Source organism: Petaurus breviceps, unplaced genomic scaffold (assembly GCF_028583685.1).
Source record: "Petaurus breviceps papuanus isolate PSGF00001 unplaced genomic scaffold, PetGlider_PUasm1.0 490, whole genome shotgun sequence".
Taxonomy (NCBI): Eukaryota; Metazoa; Chordata; class Mammalia; order Diprotodontia; family Petauridae; genus Petaurus; species Petaurus breviceps.
In genome coordinates, this window is record NW_027186352.1 from 16,279,127 (window position 1) to 16,304,233 (window position 25,107).

A 25,107-nucleotide genomic window follows, 5' to 3' on the forward strand; every position below is an offset into this window, starting at 1 on the left:
ATTTCTCCCCTTCTAATCACCCACATTGATATTATCTCCCATTACCCAGAAGTAACTGAGATTTGGAACTGACTGTTACATTGGTCTTTTTCTTTCTTATTTTAGCACTCAAACTAGGTCCTAATAGTCCTGAAGTACCCAATTCTAATTCACCAAGAAAATTTATGTGGCATAACCAAACACGGTATGCTCTTTTAAGAGACCTGCAATTGTGGGATAGTCTCTTCATCATCCCAGACTATGGAACAAATCTGAAAACTCTCTTGCCCAAGAAAATGGGATAGGATTGGGTGATTTGCATTTGGCTTTAATTCCTGTCAACCCTTTCCTATTCAAAATATATACTCAATTTTCCACAAACCTTTCTTATCATGATACCAAAGGTTATTGGTTACCAGAGGTGGGAGGATTTCCCTTCTCAATGCCATATTGACATTCAGCAATTCTAACTTATTAGGTTCTAAGTGACTCATGTCAAATAGAAGAATAGACCATTAGGGTGGACTGCAAACTCTTTTGGTTGCAAAAGCAACCAAAGCACTAGAACTTAGCTAATTTTGGGGGGCAGGTGGAAACTAAGAATGAACTTTCTGAATACTTACAGAATGAGAGTACTCACCTCTCCCATTTCAATTTCATATATACATGTAAAAAACATTTTGTATGTATTTTCTATTAGTATTTCTAGCAAGACTTTTTAAGACTATTCTGACTCAGTGTCTCTACAATGGTCACTGTAGAGGGATCTCACTCTTGGAGTACCAAAAACTAATTTTGCCTTTATAGGCAATAAAAAAATGGAATTTTGGGCACCCTGAGTTCCCTTGTCTCCCATCTGTCCACTTTTCTCATGAGAGGTCTTGAAGAATTAGAAAAGAGTCACAGAAGACTGTGTCATATTGTATTTTTCAGATTCATATGATTTTAAATTGCATGTGAATTGCAAATTCTATCTACTTTAACTATATGCCCAATAATTAATTTTATAATTATACTGCATGTAAAATTTGCTATAATTTTTTTTTTTATTTTTCTAAGTGTTGACTATGTGAAAAAGGCATTTCACATCTAAATGAGTTACAAAGTAAATTCAATGTACATGTCTGACACTGAACAAGGGTAGGTTTTAAAGAATGAAAGAAGGAAAATGTGATAACTGAAGGATTAACAAGTTTCTTCCACACATTTTTTACATCAACCTTTAATACTTTGGAAGGAGAAGTGATACCATCAGCTTCTGTATTCCCTCTAGTTCTTTGGGCTGCAATATCTACATGGTTCTGTAAGTGTTGAGTTGTTATGATGAAGAGAATCTCTACTCTGACGCTAATCTGCTGGTGGGTCTCTAAATTTCCCCAGGTTACTTCAGAAAACAATCTATCACCAGGCACATTTCAAAACCCTTTAAGCTTGGTAGATCAGAGCTTATTCTGTTCTGATAAAGCCCTTGAAAATTCATGACATTATATTGAAATAATGCAGCTTTTGAAGATGATTTGGTGGAAGAATTAGCAGAAAGTATATATAAGTGAGTAAATGTATTAATATGCATGTTTGCAAATCTATGACCCCTGATTCTGACAATGTAAGGGGATTGAGCTGAGGAATTAAATCTAGCAAGGAAGAAGAGCTCCTGATCTGAAACTCATAGTCTTCTAGAGTATACCCACATATGTATAGAAAAAAGGTTAATTTGCATAAACTCATATGCACTACATATTATTTTGGTATGTGAACATATGCACATACATGTGTGTGCTTTCATCATTGTAGTGAAATCTCTTTGTGATAACTCATTATGGAAATGGGCAACTTATCTGCAATTTCTAATCCTAAAATGCTGCATGGGGGCAATGAGGAATTAAGTAAAAAATAGACTCTTAATCCCAAAGGTATGCATCAGATGGAGGACTTGAACCCAGGTCTTTCTGACTCTTAAAGGAGACTTTTAAAAACAATTCCATGTGAACTTCCAATATGTAATAGTATCAATGACATTCAATTTATTTTTCTCATGGGGTAGAATCAGTAGAAGTATATTAAAATATTCTCACAACTTGGCAATAAAACCACTAGAACTTAGACAAGTTTTCCCCTAAAAATCAAAGGATATTCAATTCTGTAGCTCGAATTTTCTTAAATTTTATTAAATCATTTAACACAATCTCAAATGCTCTTCTTGTGGAATAGATGGAGAGGTTGGTATAAGTGATAGCACTATTCAGTTGTCTCACTGTGTCCAACTCTTGGCATTTGAGATTTTCTTGGCAAAGATACTAACTAGAATAGTTGGTCATTTGCTTCTCTGGTACATTTGACATATGAGGAAACTGAGGCAAACAGGTTGAAGTGACTTGCCCAGGGTCACACAGGTTATAAGTATCTGAGCCCAGATTTGAACTCAGGAAAATAATTCTTCCTGACTCCAGGCCTAGCGCTCTAATCTCTGTTCCACTTAGCTGGCACTAAGTGATAACATAGTTCGGGCCATTTAGAATTGGTTGAATGGCCATATCCAAATGAATGGCTCAATGTCAACCTGGAAGGAGGGTTCTAATGAAGTGATCCCAGGAAGTTGTGGTTGGCTTGGTTATATTTACCTTTCTTTTGTTCAGTGACTGAATAAAGGAAGAAATGGTATTTTCATTAAATATCCAGATAGCACAAAGCTGGGAAGGGTGAACAGATAAGAACACTGAGTTAAATCTAATATAATTACATTTAGCATGGATAAATGTAAAGGTGATTAACTTCCCAAGTATAAAGTAGGGAAGATGTGGTTAAAAGCAATTAATCAATAGGGTGTAAACTCATTGAGAGAAGGGATTAACTCTTTGTACTTGTATCTCTAGAATCTACCATGATGTTTGACATCCAGTAGATTATTAATATATACTTACTAGTTTGTTGATTGATCAAAAGGAGATCTGCATTTTTAGTGAATTGAAAGTATAATATGGGTCAATAGAGTTTTATATCAGCTAAAAAGCTACTACTGTCTTAGACTTCATCAGGAAAGACAAAATATTTGGAATTACAATGGTGAGAGTTCTGCTGTATTCCCCTTCCCCAATTATACAATATTATAGTATAATGTTCAGTTCTTATCCCCCAAATTTATGAGACACTAATTCATAAAAGCAGAAAAATTCAAAAGGCATGAACCAGCATTAACATCATGCTGAATGAAGATCAGTTGAAGTAACTGAAAATGCTTAGCTTAGAGAGAATTCATGGTACCTGTCTGTAAGAACTTGAAAACTTGTCATGTTGAAGAGAGATTATATTTAATTTCCTTGCCCCAGAAAATGAATCTTGAAAAAATCCAGGAAAAACAGTAAAGATACAGACTTAGGGTTGGTGTAAAAACAAGAACTCAAAAAAAAGTAAAACAAAAACTCTAACTAGAGTAGTCAAATGTGTATTGGATGGCCGTGGCACATCATGAGCTTTTTCTCACTGGAAGTTATCCCATAAAAGCTGGATGGTTTCTTGCTAAGTATGTGATAGAGAAGATTCCTGTTCAGGGATACTTTTTAACTTGAGACTGGGAATGTTTTCCCTGCTCTTCTACTCTTAACATTGCTAGTTGCCTTCAAGGCTTAGCTCAGGCACTACCATCTTTTATAGGAGGTATTTTCGGGACCCAGAGGGGGGCTGCTAGCACCTCCCCAATACCTTGCATTTATTTTGTATCTACTTAACTATTTTTTAATGTTATTTTGCTCATTGTAATGGAAGTTTCTTGATTTTGGGAACTGTTTCACCCTTGGTTTTACATCCCAGCATCATATTAATACAGCATCTCTCACACACAGTAAGTTTGTTGATGGGATGGAATAGACAAGTCTTTCAATACTGAGATTCTGAGGAAATATGACTAAAAGTTTTTCTTTTTCCTTAGCTATTTCTCTGACAATTTAAAAATAAATTATGTCTATTAACAGTATTTCAGAAAACTATACTAAAGTAAATAAATGGTTTAAAAAAAAAATCAACCATATTTACATCAAAATTTAGGATGATAACCTCAGGAAAAACTAGAATTTGACTTTGTTGTTGACCAGTAGATGTCACTGTAGCATAAGAGAAACTGCTGAAATTCATGAGGACATTGTGTTGAACTGTGGTGGAATTTTGTCCACAAGGGAATTTATAGCACTGTCTTATTTAAGATTCTATGTGCATTTTTAAAAAAAAAAAAAACCTCTTATTTCAGGGTTTTGTAACTCAACCATTCAAATTCTGTCCAGGATAAAACATGACATATGGCATAAGATCATGGACAAGGCAGATTTTTTTTTCTGAATATATGGGAAAAATTTGCTTAATGGATTTCATGCTGATTTTGTACCTAAAATTCAAACCTGCTCTACTAATGACTGAGGACTCTGCAATTTTATAAAGAAACTTGCACCTTTCTCTCTGGTTAGCAATGCCTAAAAGAGGAAACAACAAAAGGTGACTGAAGATCATGGGATGGCTAGCAAAGTGAAAAAGCATTTTGAAATGAATAATCCAGATGAAGTCCAAAATCTGTCAGAACTTTGATGTCATATGGAGAACTGAAGGCCTTATCTGTATAGATGAACTGTTAATCTTAGTAGTCATGCAACAAGTGCAATTGAGGTAGATTTAGAGAAGCAGGCTAAATGGGTTCTGTTCATTGTCTTCTTTCAAGCTTATTGTTGCTTCCGTGGAAAAAATAAGATACAGGTTAGATATAACTGAAGCACATGAATTTCCTTAGGAATACTAATAGATATATACAGAGTTTGCATCCTATAGCAACCATCTGGATTAAAAGAAAACAATATGCAGTATTTTTTATATTGAGCCTTTTATTGGAATATGAGGAACATTCTGGAATCAAGATGGGGAAATAAAGAATTGGGTCATCTTTCTTCCTTTGAACTCCATGTTTATGTGAAGGATACATATTATGTGCCATTCAATTTTTTTCATTATATATCGAGATGTATTTTTAAATGATTGTTAAGTTCATGATAAATATGAAAGAAACAAATTTTTAGAACTCATGAGAAGCGATCTGCTCATCCAAAATCTGATTGACCTCATGGATATCATCACTATGGCCAGAGAAGTTAAAAACACCACCACCACGTTCTTCCAGGATTGACACCATGGACAGCTCTTAACTAACCATATATGAGATAAGTAGCATTTGTCTGCCTGGGTCAATGAAGAGATTTTTAGGATATTTTAGGAGGAAAAGGAGCTGTTGGGGGTAATTCAACTAGTCTGTCTTTGCACCATCAGGGAGTTTGTATTGCCTTCAAACGACCAAGGGAGTTCTCAAAGTTAGGTATAAGTTATCACGAAGATGCATATCTGATATGGACACGACTTGGTCCTTCTTCCATAGTGCTCTATAACATTCATTGAAGAAGATGGTGAAAAATGATTGTGTGCCTAGCATCTCATAGTAGAGACTGGAACTCTCCCTGGCTGACCGGGGGTATGTATTCTCATAAGACTTGAGTCTGAGATTAGAATACCTATGAAAGTCATCTTTCATTTTATTTTTGTAGCATTGCTTGTCATAAGGGCATGTTAGAGAGTTCCGACATAACAACTGTGGTCTGGCATATGGGAACTGTCGAAACTTCCAAAAAGAAAAAACATAACCTTAGGATACACACACATTCACACACACTGCCTGTGTGTATATAATATACATGTGTTTATTTGTATATGTATCTTTCTATCTATCTCTCTATGTCTATCACAAAATAGCTTTTATAGAGTTTTAAAAAGTAAAAATTTTATTAGCTTAATTTTATAAAGTTTTTTAAAAGTAATATTATTATCAATTTTGTAGATTTGAAAATATTAACACAGTATTTTTTTATGGAGGACAGAACTTATATGTCAAATCATAGGGAGGTCAGCCAGATCTTATTTGAGAAAATAGATATTTTTGGATCCATACACATTTTGCCTATTTAGTGGGTGCTTAAACTAAGATATTAATTCACAAGTAACATGAACTTGATTATATGTTATTGAAAGCTGTATAGAAATTTTGTTGGTTTTACTCGGTTACAAGAGGATGTTTTAAAAATACAAATATGCACACAGGCAACTCTCTAAGAGTATAAATTAAAAATAACGTTCTGATCTGCATTGGAAGAAGGAGCTTCTTCAGCCTACATTCCCTCTACCAATAAAATCATGGGTAAAGATCCTATCTCTATTCTTCTACAAATATGTGTCATGTGCATATGTTATTTATATCTGTACATATTAATAGAATATATATCATAACTTATAATTATAGAAAATAACACATAAGAATATAATGAGATAATTAGTGCCAGAGCACTTTGAAAAATTAAGGCACTTAATAAGTATTAGAAATATAATTAAAGATGCCTCTGTTCTGACAAAATCACTGCTATGCCATTCAATGTTTAATTAAGATGTTAATGTTATTTAGGGACAATAGGAAGCTAAGATGGATTACCAACATGGACCATTTTCAGTTCAAATACCCCAAACTGCAGACACACAAATGAAACCTTTTTCTATATTTAGCATTGGCTGGGAAATGTCTGACACATGCATTATAATAAGGCAAATACCTGCGACTTTTGATTTGACAGTCTTCAGAGCTGTTTCCTGGAGTAATAAGTGATACTCTAATTACCTATTAGGCTTTGCCCATAAGTCTCAATATTTTCTCATGATTTTTCTGATTAACTCCACCTGAATAATCACTTCTGCCCTAGTTGAAATCTTAGGCTTTGGTTTGGCCATTAGTCATTTGCATCTAATTTTGTTACTTTTGCAGAAGTTCTCTCCTTGTAAGACATTTGTTCAATTAAATTCAACAAAATCAGAGATTCCCAGAATAGTAGGACTGGAAAGGACCTCAGGGACATCTGATTCAAACCATACCTGAAAGAAATTATGAGTAAAACATGCCCAGAGGTCATTTGACTTCTGCTTAAAGACTTCCAGTGGAGAGAAACCTATTTTCCAAGATAGCCAGTGAAACATAAGGTGAGTTGTGACAAATAGGAAGGCTTTTCTGACATTAACATGTAGTTTTTCTCTTCTACTTCTATCCTTTCCTTCCAATTATGCCTTTTGGGTACTTATAGTATATCTAAGACCTCTTCTGCTTGACAGCCTTTCAAATACTTGAATATAGCTATTATCCCTCTCTCTCAAGTAGTCTTTGCTTTAGGCTAAACATCCACCATTCCTTCAAGTGATTCTCAGAAAATTTTCACCAGAGACATCTAAGCAGTATAGTAGATAGACTTTAGTCCTGAAGTCAGGAAGACCTGAGTTCAAATCCTTGGACACTTCCCATTTATGTGACACTTGGCAAGCTTCAGTTTCCACAATAAAATTAGGAATATTAGCTTTTATCTCTCAGAGATCTTGTAAGGACAAAATTAAATAATATTTGTAAAACACGGCAAACTTCAAAGTACTGTGTAAATCATAGTTTTCATTGCTATTATTTGATATGATTAAACTTATTATCTTGGTTATCACTCCTTGGTCACTCTGAAATATCTATGTTCTCTCTAAATGTGATGACATAAAAGATGAAACTCCAGGTGTGGTCTGACTATGACAGAATACAGCACAAATATCATTGAGATGGATAGGGAAAGCCGCCTACTATTTTTTAGTATTTAAAGCTTTTAAAATATGTGAGCTCTCCAGCGGCAGCCGCAGTAGTAGCATCATTGTTCTCATCATCATCATTGCCAAGCTTATCCTAGACACTAGGCAAATCTCAATGACTTCAAAGGGCACAATCACTTTATTGACTATCACATGCAACAGTTAATACCTATTGTTCTTGTCATCCAATAAAATCCCTAGATCTTTTTCAAACTTATCACTGCTTAGTTTTACATCCCTATTTTATTTGGTGAGACTATTTTTTTTGAATGCAGAGGAAGGAAGCTAGGAATTCAGAGAAGAAAATGCCAAGTTAGAAATTAACATTATTCTATAAGTTCCTCCTAGATTTTATATATCCTAAGAAATTGTTCTTCTTTTAAAGCTTCATATAGTTGGCTTGAAAATTTGGTTAACTGACTTAATTCTATAAACTTGGAAATATTCATTGAGGTTAAACAAACAATAGCTTATATAAAATACATGAAGCATTGCTATATAAGATCCTTTTTATCTCTAGCAATCAATATGGATGATACTTTGATGGAACTGTAAAAATACATGGCATGTAGAGGCAAAGAACTTTAATTGACAGTTTGTTACAAGGATGTGAGTATAGTGCAACACATTAGGAACAAGGAAGTACTGAAAAGAAGTGTAATAACTGATATCTTTGAAGTTGCATGAATAAAAAAGAAAAGATGGGTTTTCATGGAGTGAGAGTGAGAGATCTCACACAGACATCTTGTGTGACTCCATGCATATATTTGTAAAGCAAAAGTAAGAAAAGTGTCCATCATGTTGGATGAACAACCTAGGGTGAACTAATGGGATTCACCTGGGCAAGGATCACAAAGGATGGAGAAAGATTATCATTGCTGGAGGAGAACATCTCATTGATAGTTTCATCAATTGATTTGAGTAAATACTGAAGATATGTTTCAAGTACTTACTTAAAAAGTTCATTCCTGCTGATTGCTCTGTTGGTTTGGGGGTCAATTGCATAGACAACCAGGTCAGACTTGGTATAGTCTTCTTGAGAATAGGCTTCTCCAAACCGCCGGGCTCCAATGGATTCCACCACAACTTTGGCACCAGGAATCTGATCTTGCACATAGCGATCCAAAATCCTATCCATTGAAAGAGGAAGCAAAAGCAGTTTCTTAAGAATTGTTGAATGGAGAGATTGACTTAAAAGTATAGGAAATAGGCCCCAATATAGTGATATGTAGCTTTGTGTTCCTGTTAGCTAAATCTTATCACTTTTCAAAAACTCTCCACATTTCCTAAACAGTGACTTGTCCCAGGGGTCACAGAAGCATAATAATATAGAAGGAGGTCATCAACCATATCCTGTTTATGTCTGAGCTTTTGGAATTTATGATACCATTTAAGTTTTAAATGGCCCATGGGAAATGCCAAATGTGTTTTACAAATAAAACTGTCAACAATTTATAGAAGTCATGGAGGCACAGAGCTCTTTGGTTCTACTTTTCTTCATGGGGGAGGAGGATGATAAATTCCTTGGCCCATGACTTATGGGATCCATGCCAAGACACTGGATCCCATGAAATAGAATACCTGTTCTTCCTAAGGGTGTCATGAGAAGAAATAGGAGCCCTTATAAAATGCCACATACCAGTTTCAAAAGTAACACAGATGAAGGCAACAGGTAGTATGAAAGAAAGAGGCACAAACTACAACAGCAAAATAACAGCAAAAATAATAGTGATGGTGATAAAAATAATAACAACAGTAAAGCAATATGTCATCCTCTGGACAACATCAAAAACCTTACATTGTAAGTAAATAAAGTACAGTCCCAGGTAGAAGTTCATTGTAATTACTGCAATTATATCATCACTTTGTTAAATATAACATTTCCTTTCCCTTTGTGATTGCCACAAAGTATTATAGCATCAAATATTATATTATGTTTTATTCAGAAAAAAATTAATGTAAGGAATAAGACATGTGAAGATTTATTAATCAAGGACACACTATGATGCTATGTTGGTGTCCACAGTATGAAACCACTGGATAGGTAAGAATTTCAACAGGGCTATTCCTGTGATGTGATTTGTTTAGTGAATTCCTGGGAGAGGAAACTCCCTCTCTCAATGTAGTAAGGCCCATTTGCTGCAAATTAAAGTCTTCAAAAATTGTCTAGAGCAGAGGTTTCAAACATGCATCCAATGGGACCAGCTAAGCAGGAAGTTGATTACAAAGCATTTGGGAAATGTCTAAAAATACAGTAGAGATAATGTCAATTTGTGGTTTTCTAAGTCAATTATGTGATCCTCAGGGATCCATTTCTATTTGAGTTTGACATTGCTATCTTAGAGATCTGAGAAGCTAATGATTTGCCCAGGGTCACATAGCTATGGTGTTTGAACAGTGTGACTTGAATTCAGGTATCCTGCTTTCATTGCTAGCCTTGCATTCACTCCATCATGATGCTTCTGAATTTTAATGAAGGATCTTATTTTTCAACCTTGAATTGGGTCCAAGACTGAGTTATCTACAGCTTGACAGTAAAATGCAATGCAGTAAGACTCAAGAGTCTAAAGGAATACATTCTCTAGACTTGAGCATGGTGTGAAAAAGCAAAAAGAAACAAAAGAGCCAAAGCGTGGATTTTGCAGGATGCAACTGGACAAATCAGGGGTTAGAGAGGAATATTGTATTTTCTTCAACTTACTTGCCAAATGGACCAACTGAATGCTTATTTTTGAAATGTAAATTATTTAACAAAGACCCAATCCATGGAGCTGGCTGAGGAAAAATCGTGAAGTATTTTATTTCTGGAACCAAACTGGGTCTGGCAGCTTATTTGCTCTTGGGTCTATCTGTAGTCAAGAGACAGACACTAGTCCTTACTTTGCTGCTAATGACCTATAGCAACCTACATAACGACTCAGTTTTCTCAAGGGTAAAATTATGATTCTGAATTAGATTATCTCAAAGTGATAAAAATCAGATAATTATTAGTTAGATTTCTGTACTAGGAGAACTGCCTGGGTCACTGAGAGAGTGACTTGCCCAGGGTCACATCGTATATGTAGGAGGAAGGAAGAAGGACTTGAATTCATGTCTTCTTGACATATAATTCACTTAGAAAACCACAAATCAACATTGTCTCTGCCTTGTTGTATTTTAAACCTTTCTTAAGTGTTCAACTTCAGTATCAAAAAATCTCTATAAGTTTCCTTTCAAGTAGAAAATGCCACAAAGGACAAATCACTTGCCAAACTATATGAGATTAACCAATGATGTTACTTCCTGTTCTCAAGATTTATCTCTGTCTACTAGTCCTACCTCTACATGTTGGTAGCCTATGCATGCTTAAGGCCTGGCTCCATTGAAACTTCCAATTCACTTAGAAGAAATTTCTTACTTGTCTGACTACATGACACTTAATACCACACAAATGTACTTCTATATCGTAAATTCCATTTAAATCTGACAAGCAGAATGGCATAGTTACTTGAAGGCCAGTCTTAGAGCTGGGAAACCTGAGGTACAAGGGTTTTCTATGACATATACTAGTGATGTGACCATGGAAAAATCATTTCAATCAACATTTAAATGCCTATGATATGGCAGGCTCTGTGCTAAGTGTTGGAAGTATAGACAGTGGCAAAGGACAGGTCATACAGTCATAGGGCTTAAAGTCTAGTGGGGGAGAATACATGTAAACAAACAAATACAAAACCAGCCCTAATCAGGATAAATAGAAAATTAGCAGAAGGCATTAACCTTATGAAGTGTTGGTGAAAGTTTCCAGTAAAAGATGGAATTTTCATTGAAATTTAAATGAAACCGGAGAGGTCAATAGTTAGAATATATGAGGGAGAGCATTCCAGACATGGGAGACAGGCAGAGAATAAGAATGTGCACTGAGTCAAGGGCTGGAATGATTATGTCTTGCTTGTGCAAGAGCCAGGCGTCAAGTGTCACTTGATTGAAGAGCACATGGAGGGGGATGGAGTGTAAGAAGACTGGAAGGGCTTGAAGGGTGGGTTAGGAAAGGCCTTGAAAGCCAGAGTATTTTGTATTTGATCCTGGAGGAAATAGGAAGTTACTGGATTTTACTGAGTAGTACGACTCTCTAAGATCAGATCATAACTTGCAATAAAGCAAAACAAAACAAAAATTTGCTAATCTGCATTGTTGGAACAAGTGTTCTCATTGGGAATTTTAAAGGCTAATGAGATTCCAGGTCTACTCCCTAATTCCCAGTGTCTTACACAACTGATTTATGATTTAATTGTTGTAAATTGCCAGGGAGGAAATTCTCCATGGTAATGCAGAGTAGTTCTGGCTTTTGAACTTACAGTTCTAGAGATTTAACATGGTGCATTGGAAAGAACCCTAGCCCTGAAACTGATGGATCTGGGTTCAAACAGGGGTGTGCTGATCCATGTTTAACAAGCAGTTCTATGAAAAGGCATGGCACACTTTTAAGTTTAATCTGTGTTAACATTTTCTCCTTTACTTTCTTGAGTCTAGGAATCAATGAAATAGCAAATTAAGGCCTGATGGGGGGGGGGGGCGGAGCCAAGATGGTGGAGTAGAAGCACGACCTTCCTGGGGCTCCGGTTTCCACCCTCCCCAATCCATGTATAAAGGGGACTCTAAACAAACTTTGGAGCTGCAGAACCCACAAAATGACACAGAGAAGCTAACCTCCCGCTGAGGACAGCCCTGCAGGCCGACAGGAATCCAGCACAGCGCTCTGGGAGCTGAGCCCAGGCCCACGGACCGAGCCCCAGGGCGGGCCTGACCAGCCGCCTGCCAGATGGACTTTAGATCAGCGACAGCTGTTGCGGTTTCCAGATTTATCAACGCATAGACACAAAGGACAAAGTGAGAGGTCAGTACAGTCTGGACTTTGGGACCAGTAAGGGGGAGTGCATGGCTTTTGCCCTTGGGGTAAGAAGCCACTGAGATGCCTGCACAGCCAGACAGTGCCACGTGGCAGCTTCAGCTCCTGGCCTGCAGAGTGTAGGGGGACCAAGCACCAGTCTGAGGGGTAATCACTCTTGCTTTAACCTGCTTGGATCTGGATTGCAGTCTAGGGTGGAGGTCCTGGGGTGTGTGTCCAGCTTGTCAGAGCCTGTGGAGACCTCAGAGAGGGCACCCATCTAATACCACCAGCAGCTGAGGAAAACCCAGCATTTGGGATAAAAGCTCCCCTGTCTGGTGGCAGAGTCCTACTGTGGCAAAAAGCCCATAAGTCAAGTAATTGAGTGGCAAAATGAGCAGGCAAAGGAAACAAAGTAGACAGAACATTCCAACATTACACTCCTATTTTGGGGACAAGAAGGAGCAAAACATGGAATCGGAGGAAAACAGTGAGGTCAGAACTCCTGCACCAAAAGCTTCAAAGGAAAATACAAGCTGGTTACAGGCCATAGAGGACCTTAAGAAGCAGATAAGAGAAGTGGAGGAAAAATTAGGAAGAGAAATGAGAACAATGCAAGAAAATTATGAAATGAGAGTCAACAGCCTGACTGAGGAAAATAATACCTTAAAAAACAGACTGACTCAAATGGCAAAGAGGCCCAAAAAGGCAATGAGGAGAAGAATGCCTTAAAAAGACGAATTTGCCTGATGGAGAAAGAATCTCAAAAGCTCAATGAGGAGAATCATTGCTTCAGAATTAGATTGTAGTAAATGGAAGCTAATGACTTTATGAGAAATCAAGATTCTGCTAAACAGATCCAAACAAATGAAAGAATAGAAGGCAATGTGAAATATCTCATGGGAAAAACCACTGACCTGGAAAATAGATCCAGGAGAGATAATTTAAAAATTATTGGACTACCTGAAAGCCATGACCAAAGTAAGAACCTAGAAATCATCCTCCAGGAAGTTCTCAAAGAAAACTTCCCTGATGTTTTAGTACCAGAGGGTAAAATAGAGGTTGAAAGAATCCACCGATCACCTCCTGAAAAAGATCCCAAAAAGAAAGCTCCTAGGAATATTATAGCCAGGTTCCAGAATTCCCAGATTAAGGAGAGAATATTATAAGCAGCCAGGAAGAAACAATTTGAATATTGTGGAAACAAAAACAGGATAACCCAGGCTCTGGCAGCTTCTCACGAAGGGCTTGGAATATGATATTCTGGAAGGCAAAGGAGCTGGGATTAAAACCAAGAGTCACCTACCCAGCAAAACTGGGTATCATGTTTCAGGGGAAAATATGGTCATGCAGTGGAATAGAGGACTTTCAAGCATTCTTGCTGAAAAAACCAGAGTTGAATAGAAAATTTGACATTCAGATACAAGAAGCAAGGGAAGCATGAGAAGGTAAACAGGGAAAAGAAATCATAAGGAACTTATCAAAGTTGAACTATTAACATTCCTACATGGAAAAACAATAATTGTAACTTATGAAACTTTTCTCAGTAGTTGAAGGGATTAGAAATATATATATATATATATATATGTATATATATATATATATTTGTCTATATATGAGGGTATATGGGCATGTGAATACATATGTGAATGTGTGTATATATGTTTACAGGTTTACATAGATAGAGGGCACAGGACCAATTTAAAAGGCAGGAATGATACTTAAAAGGTGAAATTAAGAGGTGAGAGGAATATAATGAGAGGAGATGGGGAGAGACAGATTGGGGTAAACTATCTCATTCAGAAGAGGCAAGGGAAAATGGTTACAATGGAGGGGAAGAATAGGAAGACAAAAGGGAATGGGTCAACCTTATTCCCATTGAATTTGGCTTGAGGAGGGAGTGAAATACACACTAAATAGGGTATCTCACCCTCCAGGAGAATAGGGGGGAAGGGAATGAGAGGGGGGATGATAGAAGGGAGGGTAGGCTGGGGGGGAGGGAGGTTGGAAGCACTCACTTTTGAAAATAGACGGGATCAAAGTGGAGAATAGAGTGGGTGGGAGGTGGGATGGGAGGGAGGGAAGTGTCCTCAGTCTTTTACAATGTATCTACTATGTTATTGTTTTGCATTAGCCACACATGTGCAACCTATACTGAACTGAGTATCTTCCCAGTAGGGGTGAGTGATGGGGAAGGAGGGAAATGAATCTGGAATTGAAAGTTTTGAAATCAAATATTCAAATATGTATATATATGTGTGTGTGTGTGTGTGTGTGTGCATATATATATATATATTATTAATAACATCTTACATGTAATTGGGAAATGGGATGTGCAGGCACTGAGGCATAGAGATCCAGTGGAAAGGGGTATAGGGTAAAATGTGGTAGAGAGGAGATTGGAGGAGGGGATATCCTGTGGGACTGCTATTTTGGGGTGGTGGGTGGGGGAGAAATGGGGAGAAAATTCGTAACTCAAAATCTGGCTGAAACGGATGATGTAAATCAGAAGTTAATAAAGCATTAAAAAAAAAAATTAAGGCCTGATCTGTAGCATTTGACAATTTCAGAACTCTAACGGCTCGCACAGAAATCTTCCCAGATAGCTCCAGTCTGTAAGAGCTTTCTCTGGCACACTGCCCCCTTTGATGTTTACACCTTGAGGAAGTCATTCAACTTCCCTTGGCTTGCATTTTTTCATTTAGAACATGAATGGGTTGGAAGAGAAGGGCTCTGAGATAACTTTGAGCTTTAGATCTCTGAATTAGGAGCTGCCTAGGACACTGAGAGGGTAAGGGGTCTCCCCAGGGTAACAAAGTATGTATCAGAAGCAAGAATTGAATCCAAGTGTTCCTGATGGTGAGGTCAGCACTCAGCATCTCTCTGTGCATTGCAATTAGGTATTTTAAAATGATTGTTGAGTTTAATTGAACTAATAGAGCCAGGATATGAATACAGAGCTTTTATGAAGGCTTTCATTAAGGATCTACTATGAGCAAGCATTGTACTGTGTGTGGCTTTGGGGAATCCAAAGAAAAAGACTTTGACCTTGAATCACTTATATTCTAATGAGGAAGACGAGATATGCATAAATAGTTACCTTTAAGGACACACAGAGTAGAGAGAAGGTTGGTGAAGGGGTGTAATAAGCTTAGAATGGGAGGGTGGAGCCAGGTCAGAAAGGGTTGTGGATATCAGATACAGACATATGTATTTTATTGTGAACGAATTAAGAATTCATGGGAGTTTATTGAGCAGAGGAGCGCCATCATGTAACCTGTACTTAGGATGACCTCTATCATTAGCATCAAGGACTTTCCTGTGCATGGTAAGAGCACACAATGTAATAGCTTGCCAAGTTGCAAAACAGATGATTAAAAAAGAAAAAGAAAACTAGAAGTTTAACAATGATCTAAACAAAGCAGTTGAATGAAATGGATTGCAGGTCAGAGATGCACTGGACTTTTGTCATGCCTCAGTCAAAGTGAAGCAGCTTCCATAGATCATCTTATTTTTATTTGCTGTGTTTAGGCTACATATAGCCTAAAGCCCAGAGACCATTTTAGGCCATTTTCTTCTTGTTCACATCATGAGCTGGACAAAATTTGCTGGGATGGGGGGATGATGTCTGAATCATAATATTATATATCCTTTGAATACTGGGGTGTTTCAAAGTCTGGATATAGGCACTATATCCAGTAGTAGCAGTCAAAGACTACTCAGTTTTTCTCAACATGTCAGTATCCTAGAATCAGAAATGAAAGAGACCATATACCTTAAACCATATCTGGAAAAAAAATTCCCACCACACCCTCCTCAATAAGTGTCCATGGAGTTTTTACTGATAGACCTCCAGGAGGCATCTGGAGTCAGAGAAATTCTCATATCAGATGGCACAATAGTGCTGTTGAAAGAGACTTGAATCTTGTTGCTGCTTATTTGTGCTGGACCCACTGAGAGAGAAACTGAGGTGGAAGAAACAATGAGTAAGTTCTAAATTACAATAACCCTTTGCTCTTTAATCATTGGCCCTTCTTTTGGGGCTGTGGCGCCTGGGGTCTCCCTATGACCCTCAGGCTAGACATGCACCGACCATTCAAGGCCACACTCTGATAATGATTGGTATGGAAGTTGGACCTACTCCATTTCCACTTTGAGCCAGTTTGCCCCTCCTTAGACAACATATTAGCCTCTTGCTGCTGAGGTTTTCCATGTTGGTGCCCAAATTAGTTCAGACACCTGACTGTCTTTAGCCTGCTTTGCAGCTCAGAACTTCCAAGCAATCTATCAAACTCAGCCTGGGATGCCAAAAATGTTTGATATTCCCAGTGGTCCTCATTCTTTTACTGTAAATGTGTACCAATAAAACTCACAGGTTCTAGTCTACAATGCCCCTTTTCCCAATGGTTTAGTATTTTTTTCTTTGTAGTCACTGACAGAATCTTAGAAATTGTAAAGCAAACTCCTCAAATAAGGCAAGGCTTGCATTTTCTTACTAGTAATAAGTCAGTGGTCAGTGGATGGAGTCAGAGAATCCGAGTTTACATCCCAGCATCATCTTTTAATACTTGTATGGTTCTGAACAAGTGGTTCAACCTTTCTGGGCCTTGGTTTCTCATTGACTTAGCTAACCTCTATGGCCTATTCTAGCTCGCTATTATTTGTTGTCTCAGTCCCTGTCTAAACACACACACACACACACACACACACACACACGCACACACTCATTCACTCACTCATTCATGGATACATGCAAATGGGGACCCTGAGAGACAAAGAGAAGTGTCTCAAGGTGGCATGTGATAGAAAGGGGATTCAAATCCCAGGTTTTCCGCTCCCTATTCAGCATTGCTTTCATTGTACCACAATTGTTAGCCATGTTGAGCACTTCTGCAGGGTCAACAACCTGAAAGAATTGTTGAAAACCATTAATATGCCTGAATTCCTGAAATATTAAAGTGTTCTTTGGGTATCTATCAGATCTGTGTTCTCACAATACTGAGCAATGCTCAGCTGCAATGGAATTATTATCAATATACAAACTAAGAGCTCTATTCATCAATACCAATGCATGTTACCTTAGAGCCTGATGTAGTTTTTAATATAGATAATTTTGATTCATTTTCAAAGGCTACTTTATTCATATTCTAAATGTGAAGGTCATGAATCAATGCTATGAGAGAATAATTTCCATCCCCGTGTAAAAGTTCTATTTTAAAAATCATTTATTTTTGCAAACTGTGGGTGAAGGAAAGGGGGGGCACCATAAGCAAAAGTGCATTCTCTACCTTTCTTTGCCTAAATGCCAACACATTCAGTTTTATTTATCTTCTGGGAACATTAGCTTGCATTGAAAAAGAGAGAATAAATCCCAGTTTGGGAGAAGGCATTTATATGGAAAAATCAAGATGTACAAAGGCATACGATCTTCCATTAGATCAGCTGAATGACAAAACCCTATAGAACACTTATGGCTACTCATTTTTCTAATATCTCTTTTTTATGGTTCAGTGTCTTTTGTATGTCCCAATAAAAATGGATTCTGGTTCTCACATTCCATGACCCAGAAATGTGGCCAAATCATCAAACTGTCTATTTCCATAACCCTGTTCCATTTTCACTAACTAATTTTTGAATTTTCCTGGGGAAATTCTTGTGCAGCAAAAGGTCAATATTTTCTTTCCTATAAGTTTTTTTTTTACAGATCTTCACTTCCCCCAGGTTGTCTGTAACTGTCCTGCATCAGAATTGCTCCCCAATTCTCCTCACTGCTAGCTCATGGCTTCCTCGACCTCTTTCAAGACTCAGTTCAAATCCAACCTTTTAGAAGAGCTCTTTGTCAGACCACCTCAATCCTATCACCTTCCTTCTTAGATATCTCCAGTTTACTCTTTATATATCTTGTAATTGTATAGTTTTTTTGGCTGCTGTTTCCCCCTTTAGGATATGAGCTTTTGGAAGGCAAGGACAGTGCCTTCCCTTTATTGTATCCCCAGCATAATGACTTGAATGCAGCAAGCACTTAATAAATGCTTGTTGACTGGCATCCTTTACCATGAGCAATAAATCCAAATCCAAGTTCTCATAAGAAAACAGAGATTATCTGTAAATTGCATTTAAATCTCTTAAAAGTTACAAATGCCAATTTAGACATTTTATTTTAGCCTTGAGTTATAGATACTTTGTGATTAGTTATGGGTTGTTATATTTCTTTAATAAAGTTCTTTAAATAAATTCTTTATACATTATGCAAGTTGCCAGGAGACAGTCAAGCTGGCCAAGTTGAAGCCCATTACATAGAAATGTTGTGGACATATTTAAATGAAATTAGAGTAATAGCCCCCATAGTGAAATCACCTTTTTCTCTAAAAACAAAACAAAACAAAATGATTGCTAACTATCCTTCCCTGGTATTCTCTGCAGAGAAAGTCAGCATGGTATATAGTAGAAAGATAATTGGACTTAGAATCAAGAAACAAGCATAACGTAGTGGGAATAGCACTGCTTCAAGCCCTAAATTGGCTACTCGCTGCCCATGTGCCCATACTCAGGGCATATCACTTACCCTCTCTGGGGTAAAATAAGGAGGTTGGGTTGATGATCATTTGAGAACTTTTTCAAATGTGCTTTTCAGTCTTAAATCTACAATCCTATGAACCTTGGTGATCTATTTGCTGTATGGCCATGGAAAAATCCCTCTGAGCATAAGTTTCTTTATCTGTAAAATGAAGATTTCCTGAATGATCTTGGCAAAGTCACAACACTTTGTGCCTTAGACTCCTCATCTCTCAAAAGAAAGGATTAAATTAGAATCAGGTTCCCCATCTCTGTAATCTTTGAGGCTCTTTCTAGGCTTAAACTTATTATCTTATTTTCATATTTTTTTCATTCAGATCAAGAGATGTTTGAAACAATGATTGTCTTTAGGATGTATGCTTGGTTCATTTGAATTGGAAAGAAGAAATATGTAACTCCACCCACCCTAAGCATTAGCAACATTGTTTGTGGTTTCAGTAAATCTTTAGTTCAATATAAAACACCAATTTATCTTGCTTTCTCTTTTAGTGAGCTCAGGATCATTTGAGGTGATATCCCTTTACATTTCTTCCTCCCCAACAATATCTTTCCTTTCCTTCCTTTCCTTCACTCTCCTTTCTCTTTTCAATCATCCTTTCTCCAGACTTGCAATATCTCTTTCTCTATTGTGCTATTTCCCTCTCTCTACACCACACCTTTGAAAGGAAGAGTACCTCATTTTTGTCACTGCCCTGCCTCTCTTCCCTCTCACTCTCCACATCCTTCATTTCTTGGATCCTGGAGCCCTTTAGTGCTTGTCACTGAACTGAAGGAGTTAAATTGCCTTCATCTCCCATCCGTTGATCTTCTCCCAATCACTTACGTCAAACTTTATGAACTATTTGACACACTTGCTTAGTTTTCTTGAAAATTTCTCTTCTCCACTTTTTTATGATACTATAATATCTTGATCCCTCTCCCTACCAATATACCACATAACATGTCAAGTTTTTCCTAGATAATTTCCTCCAAATTCATCAGAAATTTTCCATGATTGGTAAGAATGTTCCATTGTAACCATTCCTTGAAACCCCTCCCCCAAATGTTGTTCTACATTTAGCTAGTCTTTGCCAAATTTTTTTCCTCCACAAGAATTCATTTTTTATTAGAAGCTTACTCCTGGTAAGGGAAATTACTGTCCACAAACCAATTGCATGGGTCATCCTTTGAATATTCTTTATGTCTCAACAGTTAGCACACTGTCTGGAATATAGTATATGTTTAATAAATGTTTACTGACTGACTGGTTTGTGTCATAAAACAATCTAGATATGTTAGGCCCTGTGTATACCAGCCGACTGGATCAGCTGTCTAGGGATTTCTCACTGAAGTTCTTCAAATTTAGACCCGATGACCACTTTGTGGAGATGTAATGGGGATTCTTAGGCAGTTAGGAGTTATTTGAGTAGCGTGAAAGATCCTTTCCAAATTGGAGATGCTGGAATTCTGTAATTCTTTGGGTGACCAGAGCATGACCATTGGAAGTATCTCATTCAGAATTTGGTTTGGTGAGTTTGTGGGCTTACCATAGTTACAAAAGATACAGGCAATGATTTTTTGCAATCACAGAAACTAGTCAAGAGGAGTCACCTGATAATTTTTATGATGAATTCTATGATATAGCTAGAGTCTTACACAAAGGACTGTACTTTCTAATGAAATTATTTTGTTTGGCAATAGCAGAGTGGTCTGATCTCTACCATAGCCACTGGCAGGACAACATTAGTGTTTTTATTCCTTTTAATTATCTACAATTCATATGATTTTAAATTTAGAGTCAGAAGGGTCTTGTTTATTTGTTTTTCATTCATGTCCAACTCTTTATGACCCCATTTGGGGTTTTCTTGGAAAGATACTGAAGTGTTTTGGCATTTCCTTCTTCATTTTATAGATGAGGAAACTGAGGCAAACAGAGTTAAGTAAGTTGCCCAGGAACACAAAACTGGGAAAGTCTCTGAGGCCAGATTTGAACTTAGGAAAATGAGTTTTCCTGACTCCAGGCCCAGCATTCTATCTATAGCTACCCTGGGAGGGACCTTAGCACCAATTGAATCCAACCTTTTCATTTTATACTGAGATTCAGAGAGATTAAATACTTAACACACAGTTACACAGGTAGTAACTGCCTGAGGCAGAATTTGAACCAAAATTTTCTTGATGCCAAGTCCAACATTCTATCCACTATACCTTGCTGCTCCTTGGTATAATTGTATGCATTTCTAGGAAGGCGTTTGGCTAGAGATTATTCATAACAGCAATGCAAAAATTGGGTCCCAGGAGTAACTTGAAAGTTTGACCCCTGATGGCAAGGAACACAAATCATCCACAGGACAATCAGCATGAGAAGTGTCTGGAGGGAAAGGGTAAGGCTAGGCCAACGTGGAGTTCATCCTGGAGTAGAAAAAAAGAGGGAAGAAACAAGGCCCTGACAATTTACTACTATGACTAATCATTTTTGTTAACTGGGTGCCAGACTCTGCTGTTTCTAAGTTCCTAATTCATGTGCGATCTGTGCCCTCTAACACATACACAGCCCAGTGCAGTTACATTCTGAATTGTGGTGTAAAGGGTATTCCAGAATTTTCTGGCTTCTGTTCGGGGGCCCAAATCTCAGGAGGCTCTAGCAACATGAGCAGTCTTCAAGTATATCTTGGGGCTGTGCAGTGTACCTGTCATTCAATTAATTTAGTGAATACTTCTTTATGTCTCTACTTCATACAAAGTATTATGCTGGACTCTGGGGGTCCGGCCTAGTCATGGTCAGAGCGCCTTATCATCCAAAACTGGGTGGTTATCAAGGCATGCAGTTTTCAGTCATACCAACTCATGAAGATCAATCTACTTAAAAGCAGCTAGGTATTGAGGTGGATAGAGTGATGCATTGGGGTCAGGAAGAACTAAATTCAGATTTTGCTTCAGATTGTTACAGTCTCTTAGTCTGGGGAAAATCCCTTAATGTTTTTAAAACAGGCCACTTTTAAGATGTTGATAATAATATCCCCCTCCATGCTTGTTGTAAGAATCAAATGAAATGATATATGTAAATACTTTGCAGCTGCCCAGTGCTATGTACATGTTGTCGTTGTTGTTGTTACTAAGACATGTGAGTGTTGAGATCTGCATTGGCAGAGATTCTCCACGATCATGAGGCCAGAGATCCTTGAGATATAATGACAATGGCGTTCAAGGTCATCCCATCATGTTTTAAATCGATACCCAGCGTAGCACTTACAGCCTCTTATTCATCTGTTTGCAATATGTCATCCCATGCATGAGTGCCAGAAAATTCCTATTGCACTGAGCATTTTCACCTTCAGAATCAAAGCACAGGGAGTGAAAGTCATGGGTCACCTGCCTTTGCAATAAACAGTTGAACTCTTCAGTCAGCCCAGTAATGCAGGCCTAGAAAGCTGCATCCCAACATATTTCCCAGGGGCATGCAAGACTCCCCAGATCAGACATCAGTGAACTGATCTGCATTTCAATTGGGGGAATACTAAAGATAATTCTCCACCAGGAACTCATAACAATCAATCAATAAATCCAGAAGCATTTATTAAACAGTATGTACCAAATACCATGTGGAGCCCCGGGTATGCACATTTAAAAAGAACCAAAAAAAGAAAAAAGAAAAAGGTTCTCATTCGCAAGGAACTTATATCCTCTTGCATCACCCAAACAAGTATTGATTAGACATCGGACTACATTAGAGTTTTCATAAGTACTTTAATTCATTGGGCCAATTCAGACTCAGTCCCTATTGTCCCTATATCTTAGACCTTAAAAGATTAAAGCCATTTCCCAATCCTTAATTCAATTTAATTCATTTTAATTCCAGAAATATTTATTAAGAACCTCCCATAATGCAATGTATTGTGTTGGACGCTATGGATTCAGAGATTTAAACCAAAACCCCTAAATAATCCAGGTCATCAGGGAATTTATTTCTTACTGTCTGTGGCCACATGTATACAAGAAAGCGAATCCCAAGAATACTTGATGCATTTCCATCAGGGATGGGGAGGATCAGGACACAACTTCTGTAGGAAATGTAACTTTATTTGTGCTTTGAAGAAAACAAGATCTCCTCCAAAAGAGAGGATGATACTAAAGAAAAAAATGAAAAATTTCCTAAAATATCAGATAAACTCCCTCAGAATGAGCACAAAAATACCAAGATTATCAAGAGGGGGGCCATTCCATTTTTTCCCTCCAATCACTAATAGAGGCACATTTTGGGAAATAAAAAAAGCATTAACATCTTATTATTTTCTGTGTGGCTAATGCTTAATGTTTACAGTTGACTTTTAATTTATGTTACACTGATTACAGACTTATTATAGCAAAGGATATCATTAATTAGATGTGCCACAGGGGAGGCCATGGTCCATTAGTTGAGAGAAATGGGCTGCTCATTTTTCTGTCTTGATAATCCCTATATGTCTTTGCATCAAGCACACTTATGCGGTCAGCAAAATTTTTGGTAATTAAAGTTTAGGAGGTAGGAGCTAATAGAGATTTCACAATTGAAAGAAATTGTGAAGAAATGACTGCTTTTAATTTATTCCAAAAGGGATTGTTTGCTGCGTGTGTTTTAACTGCCTTTCTAGAAAGGTCAGTTAAATAGATGAGACTGTGAGAGTTCGGTTCATAGGAGGACCGTTTAAAGGAACCGGGGGATGTTTAGTTAGGAGAGAAGTCATTGGGAGGCCATGGCCGCTGTCTTCAAGCCTTAAAAGGTGTTTGTATTGAAGAGGGATTAGTCTTCTAATTGGCCCCAGAGGATCATAGGTCATAGCTTTTGAGTTGGAAAGGGCCTCTGAGGCCAACACATACAAGTCCTTAATTTTACATATTAGGAAACAGAGGTTGAGTGTTTAAGTGACTTATCTAGAGTCACACAGCCAGTAAGCATCAGGATGGGATTGTAACCCAGGTTCCCCTGGATGGAAATACAGTGGCATATCCCTTATGATTCTGTGCAGTTAATGGGGCAACAACATAGAGGGCAGAAGTAGAAGGAAAAGTAGTTCTTAGTTTAATTCAAGGCAAACTTCCAAGCTACAGATCTCTTGCCCAAAAGTGTAATGGGTGCTTCAGGAGGCAGAGCTTTTTAATTTTTCTGGGAAGTTTCCACATGAGCATTAGAAATCTATTTTAAAATGGAATTTCTATTCATAGCTGTGCTGGACAAAATGATCTTTGAGGTTCTTTCGTTTCTGAGATTTTATGACTCTGTGATTCCACTCATGAGTAGAATAAAGAGGAGGGGTGAATAATAAGGGAGTCTATGTCTAAGGGCAAAAAAAAAAAAGGCTGCAAGGAAGTAAGACTAAAGTCTTAGTCCTTTACCACACTGGAAGATGAAGCATCAGGACATGTCTGTATTAGTTTTCTTAAATATTGTAGAACAAGATTAAATGCCATGGGGAGACTGATGTTTCTTTGATCTCAATTTCTCCTTTCAAAGTATAGTGGTTATAAGAGGCATCCAATCACATGGTCTTATACATGCCTATGATGAATACTCCTTGAATACTTGGGCTTGGGTTTTCTCCCCAAAGCAGTTTCTAATTCCTTTATCAGAATTACATGTTGTTGATTGAATATTTTTTATACAAAGTTTTTGTTTAATGTTCTTTTAAAAATGCCCCATTTATTACATAGAAACAAAGTGGGAACACTTTAGGGAAACAGAGTAGTTCCACTGGGTAAATCAATAACAATGGCCTGTAATGGAAATGCAAATTTAAAGATCAGTGAAGGTCACCCAAAATCATGGTTTTTCCTTTATTTTTGTAGATTGAGAGAATATTTGTGTGAGTAACTGAGGCTGAGGAAGACCTAAATTCTCCACTACAATTTATCTTGTCATACAGTGCTTACAATGTTTCCATAGTAGAATAGCTGACCCATTTTTGATAGGCATTGCTCATTTTGAAAAGGATATATATATATATGAGCATGTGAATCTCTCTCTCTCTCTCTCTCTCTCTCTC

General features: G+C 37.4%; 1 protein-coding gene across 1 annotated transcript in view; it reads right to left on the minus strand.

Annotated features, from left to right (window-relative positions):
- The window catches only part of LOC138172037 (protocadherin-15-like), a 2,287,527-nt gene that overhangs the window by 37,828 nt on the left and 2,224,592 nt on the right, over positions 1 to 25,107 (minus strand). The window contains exon 31 of the mRNA XM_069101643.1: positions 8,619 to 8,795. Within this exon, the coding sequence (XP_068957744.1) occupies positions 8,619 to 8,795 (177 nt within the window). The remainder of the gene's footprint in view (positions 1 to 8,618; positions 8,796 to 25,107) is intronic.